Source organism: Mus musculus, chromosome 9 (genome assembly GCF_000001635.26).
Source record: "Mus musculus strain C57BL/6J chromosome 9, GRCm38.p6 C57BL/6J".
Lineage (NCBI taxonomy): Eukaryota > Metazoa > Chordata > Mammalia > Rodentia > Muridae > Mus > Mus musculus.
In genome coordinates, this window is record NC_000075.6 from 104,332,239 (window position 1) to 104,338,238 (window position 6,000).

Below are 6,000 nucleotides of genomic sequence, written 5' to 3' on the forward strand. Positions count from 1 at the left end.
AAAGAACCTGCTTTTTCTTTTCCAGTGGGGCATTTTATGTAGTGGCTCTCTTCATAAGCCAAGCCATTAGTTCTACATGATTTTCAAGAATAGGATTTATTGGATCCTACGCTGTGAAAGACAAGGTCTAATTCTTAAAGAAATAAAACAGTACGAAGAATCAACAACAAAAACTTTTGATTCTCCTGTAACACTGAAATCATTATATATATATGTGCCTTTGGGTAATTGGGAAAATTCGGTGTAAAAAGAGTGCCTGTCACCTGGCAGATGCCTACAACCTATTACGTACATTTGACATTCTACTTCAATTGAAGTTAAAAAGAAAAAAAAAAAAGGGAACAGGTCTTGGAAAGTCCATGCCTGTGGCCAAAGGCATAACCTCAACATGAACACTGGAGATGAAGGCCACCCAAAGGTGTCTTCCAACTGAAAGCCAGGAAGGAACCCAACGGGTCCGTCTACTGAGTAAAATAGCAATAGGTTTTGGGAGTCTGAATCACTCACCGATACACGCTTCTCTTGTTTATATTGGGCCAAAGATGGAACTTAAAAGATATGGAGATAGTTACTTGACCTTTTTGAGAATAAAATTAACAACTAGAACAAATAAAATGAAGCCTGGCACTGCAGTGAACTGGTCCCGTGAATGATTAGAGTGTGGAGATTGGTGCTTGTCAAATGATCTGTACCCTCAGCAGAGGGACTTAAGGACCTTTCATGCATTTCCATGAGCAGCATGACAACTCCACGAGGCGTTATTGGCCCCATTTTCAGTGATGAATCACAGACTGGTTAAGTGGCTCAGTAGAGCCGCACGGCTAGCACCTGGTTGAGTTGCCATTGCTCAACCAATAGTCTGATTCTTGGGTCTGCACTACTTGCTACGTTGATAAGTAGGATGCTGCACAGAACCATGTCAATTACTACTTTCTGACGCTCTCTATACACGCTACCTCCGTGGCATCCTCATCTCTCCAGTGACCCAAATTAGAAATCATGGGGGTCACTAGCTAATCACTACTTCCTGTAATATTCACAGCCAACCCACTGGATTCTGTTCGAGTTAAAACATTACCACTGCTTTCCCATTCTGGTTGTGATCCCCAACTTTAAGTTCGGGGAACTTGACACTCAGTTTTTTTCCTTAAGTGGCCTGGATCTGCTCCCAGATCTGGTCAACAAGAATGGAACTGAGTTAATAAAAATTCTGTGCTTTTCTAGGTATCGCCTTTGACGTCTATTCTAGGAGAATGCATTAGAAAACTAACTATGGGGTTGGTTGCTAACCCTTGAGAAGACTGAATGAAGAAGATGGGTTGGTCCTGGAGATATGCGATGGCTAGCCTCACGTCCAGGTCCAACCTTGACTGGGAGGCGACTCAGTCCTGGAGGCTTTTTGAGCCAAAAATATACTACGACTCAGGTAAAACCCTGCAGAAATAAGGTCATCCATGAAGAAGAAAAAGAAGCTCTGTATGGCGAGTCATTATTCCTTTCTTTATAAAGGCCCAGAGGAACAACACAGAATTTTTGTCTGTCTGAGATCACCCGATTTGTTTTTCTCTTGTTGAAGGGACGGAGGCTTTACAACAGCATTCTCCCTTTCTGATAGGGAAACATGACATACGAAATCATTGTAAAAAGGAAGACAGGTGAACACGTGCAGGAAGTGAGTAGGTATGGGGAGGGGGTGGGGCAGGGGAGGCTGGGGAGGGGGAGCAAGACTGACCTAGAGTGATAATTACCCAAGCTGGCTGATGCATGCACGGAGACTCACAGCCTTATTATCTTCTCTCTGCAAGGTTACAAATACCAATTCTACAGACAGTTTGGGGAGGTGGATGCCTTTGTCATCCCAGGAAGCAGTCTACAGGTAGATTCCTCCCTTGGAATCTATAGTCTCTGTTCAGGATGCACTTCATTAAACACTGTAAGGAGACCCTTTTTAAACCCATAATAGAGTTCATTTTTTCCCATACAACTATTAATAAGAGGTCAAAACGGATTTTCATGGGAAACACTTTTTTTGGGGGGGGTCTAGTTTTTGTAAGATCATGTGGCAAAGTAGGGTGGTGGTGGCTCATGCCTTAAACCCCAGCACTTGGGAAGCAGAGCAGGAGGATTTCTGAGTTCGAGGCCAGCCTGGTCTACAGAGTGAGTTCCAGGACAGCCAAGGCTATACAGAGAAACCCTGTCTCAAAAAACCCCCCAACAAACAAACAAACAAACAAACAAACAAACAAACAAACAAAACCAAAGATCAACCAACCAGCCAACCAACCAACCAACCAACCAACCAACCAACCAACCAACCAACCAACCAACCAACTGATCAATCAATCAAAACAACCCACAAAAGATCATGTAGGGTTGTTGAATGATAAATGGCTCAATAGATAAACTGTGCAAATCTGATTTCTTGACTTCAGTCCCTGGAACTCAGTGTTGGGAGGAGAGAGCAACTCCCAGGAGTTGTCCTCTGACTTCTCCACATGCTCTGTGGTATGTGTGTGTCTGATGTAGTGCTGGGCTGAGGGTGTTTGTTTTTTGGCTGCTTCCCTGGCGTGTACAAGGCTTTGGATTCATGCATGAGACCTTGGGTTCAGCCCCCCAGCACTACAGAAAACAACCAACCAACCAAAATAAAATAACCATTAAGATAATCATGGGTGACTGACTGTTCACAGGCAAGACCAAGAACCAGGGGCAGCCTTCTTTCCTTTCTGCCAAAAACAGCCTTTCAAAATTAAGAGATTTATTTTTCTTGGATTATGGAGGAAAACAAGGAAATGATTTATAGTGTCTGAGTCAAGGTAATGCTACAAACCATGTAGTCATCTCAGACTAGCTCCAGGTTCTAGGGTATACACACTCAACAAAAACCCGGTCAGGGCAGTGTGGGTTCAAGACTGTTTTTCTATCTGTGTGAACATCATTAAATTGCCTAGCTACTTTTACTTATGCCTCTATCTTGAAAGTAGGATCAAGTTTGGTTGGGTTGTTTATTTGTTTGTTTGTTTGTTTTTGTTTCTGTTTCTGTTTTTTTGAGACAGCATCTCATGTAGACCAGGCTGGCTGGTCTTGCACTAGCTATGAAGAAATTCTGATCCTGCTGCCTCCACCTCCTGAGTAATGGGGTCACTAGATTTTTGGGTATGTATTACCTAGAACTCACTATGTAGACCAGGCTGGCCTGAGATTAAAGGCATGCACCACCATGCCAGACTAGACTTTTTTTTTTTTTTTTTTTTGAGACAGGGGTTTCTCTGTGTAGCCCTGGCTGTCCTGGAACTCACTTTGTAGACCAGGCTAGCCTCAAACTCAGAAATTCACCTGCCTCTGCCTCCCGAGTGCTGGGATTAAAGGCATGCGCCACCATGCCTGGCCCCAGACTAGACATTTTAAAATTTGTTCTCTTACTAATCTTCTGAATTAGCCGGGCAGTGGTGGCACATGCCTTTAATCCCAGCACTTGGGAGGCAGAGACAGGAGGATTTCTAAGTTTGAGGCCAGCCTGGTCTACAGAGTGAGTTCCAGGACAGCCAGGGCTACACAGAGAAACCCTGTCTCGAAAAAACAAGCAAGCAAACAAACAAACAAACAAAAAAATCTTCTGATTCAGAGAAATCTTCTGAGGATTTCTCTGAATGTTCAAGGTTACTATTTATATACAATAGTCTTTACAATCAATCAAAAGAAGAAAATGAGACCTTCTGGCTGATATCATCAGAGAGAAGATGTTTTGCTAAGGCCAAGGAAGATGCATTAAATTGCCCATTGTTTAACATTCCTAGAAGCCGCGGTAGAAAACATAACATTTGCTTTATACAGTGTTGGTTAACTTTTGAGTTGTAAGACAGCTACCTTCGTAGCTTGGTTCTTCTTTAAGGAAGAATTTACCAGCTGGCCACTGACCGTATTTTAACGGAGACCGGAGAGGCAGACAGGAGGGAAAGAAGACCCACAATCTTTGGCAGCCAAGGCAAGTTACCTGGGCTGTGGCTGGGACTCAGAGGGCCACTCTAATGCCTCAAAGAAGGTTGCCTTGAAGCCAGCTGTTTCCGAGCCCAGTATGGCACGACCAACAGAACACAGCCACAATGCCACGGTCCCTATCCTCTTCTAAGGAGCTTGTTGGCAAGGATGCCATGCGTGGAAGGGAAAGAATAACTCGCATAGGTGTTCCTGCAGAAGGTAGGGGGTGTCTTGTTGCTTTATGGACACAAAAGCCACACAGCTGGCAAATGGCTTGATGGGTCTTTGTCTTTCTTCCATTTCGTTCCTGACTCACGACTGGTAAAGATCTACTGTACTAAGAATCATAATTTATGTAAAATTAAAGATTTTTTTTTCTGTAGAAAGAAAAGAATCTCCTGAGTACCTCACCTTGGCAGGAAAGGAACATCATATTTAAGTGCAAACTAAGAGGCGTCCTTCTCTAAGTCATGAAAATCGTTTCTGGGAATTCTCTTGCAGGGAGGAAGAGGAGGTGAATCCTCCTGACTTTGAAAATGCACTTCCCATATATTTTTTTAAAGAATTATTTATTGATTTTATGTATATAAGTACACAGTACCTGTCTTCAGACACACCAGAAGAGGGCATCAGATCCCAACAGACGGTTGTGAGCCACCATGTGGTTGCTGGGATTTGAACTCAGGACCTCTGGAAGAGCAGTCAGTGCTCTTAACCATGGAGCCATCTCTCCAGCCCTTTCCCATATGTTTTTTTTTTTTAACACCCGACTGTATATAATTTTTTCCTTGACAACAGGCAAGTCACAGATCTCTTCTTTTCATGGCTTGTCTCAGTTACCATATGCACGGAAAATCATGGTTTTAATGGTCAACTGAATCTTTTATCTGATAGTCACTCTGAAACTCTGTTCAGTTTGTCTTTTGTGCTATCAAACACATAACTACAGGCATATGTTCCAGAGTCATGATAAACACGAGAGACTTGACTTCAGAAACTGACTGGTCCTTGGTTTGCGAACTAATGATCACTGAATGGAAAGAGGCCAGGCTAGCTCCTGAATATCTGAACTGTGCTCTACGCTGCCTGTTCTCCTGAAGTAACCTGTCAGTCCGAAGGCATTGGACTTGAGGGCAGCTGTAAAGGAACAGTACCATCGATAGCACGTGAGACTGTTGTTGTCTTTAAAACAAACTCGTGCGACTCCTCACTTTCTGAGTCTGAACAGTGCCTGCCCTCAGGCAGACAGCAGAGAGGAAACACGAAAGGCAACACTTAACCAAGTGTTCTCGGAACAGGAAAAACAATGAGAAAAGGTGTACTTACCAATGTCACAAACTTCAACTCCTTGGCTTGGCCTGGGTCCAGGCAGAGAGAAAGCAGGAGCAAGAAGCCAAGGCTGAGGCTTGCTGTCCGGCTCAGGGGCAGAGGAACGGCTCGCATGGTCGGGGAGAGAGCTGCTTTGGGCAGCCTTAGGAGGTGCTGCACTTCAGAAGCCTTCGGGAGGGAAGTGCCTATTTAATCAAAAGATTGACAGGAAGGCGGAGCCACATTCTTCCCTATTAGGATTGCAAGGAGGGTGGGGCAGAGCTTAGCATGCAAATAATGCCAGGTCGTCTGTGAGTTTCTTCAGAGCAGCCTCCTCCACTTCAATTAGGAGCCAGAGCAGGCGTAACTCAAGACCTCAGGCTCCTGCCCAGCCTTCTCTTTTGCTTTCCGGGCACATCTTTATCTTTTCCACAGCCGGATGGTGATGCATAGCCTTTGGGAAGAAATTCCCCCTGCCTCTGGAAGGTTTAGGATTCAGCTCAGTGTGTGTGTGAGGAAGCCTCAGTAGTGGGCATGTATCGACAGGAGGAAGCTCGTTCCCCTGCCAAACGCGGTGTCTGGTCTTAAACTCTCATGGAGCCAATAAAGGTGTTTTAAAGTGGCAGGAGAGGGAGGTCAAGGATACACAGAAGATTTCTCTTCATGCCTGAAGGCATCTGGGATCATTGGGATCATTCGCAGCAACGCAAAGCT

The 6,000-nt window shown here is 44.4% G+C and overlaps 1 protein-coding gene across 2 annotated transcripts in view; it reads right to left on the reverse strand.

The window, feature by feature from the left end:
• Acpp (acid phosphatase, prostate) overlaps positions 1–5,484 on the reverse strand; it is a 49,483-nt gene extending 43,999 nt beyond the window's left edge. For both annotated transcript variants that reach the window (NM_207668.2, NM_019807.2), the window contains exon 1: positions 5,305–5,484. In NM_207668.2, coding sequence (NP_997551.1) covers positions 5,305–5,421 — 117 coding nt within the window. In that variant the 5' untranslated portion in view covers positions 5,422–5,484. The remainder of the gene's footprint in view (positions 1–5,304) is intronic.
• Positions 5,485–6,000: the final 516 nt, after the last annotated feature.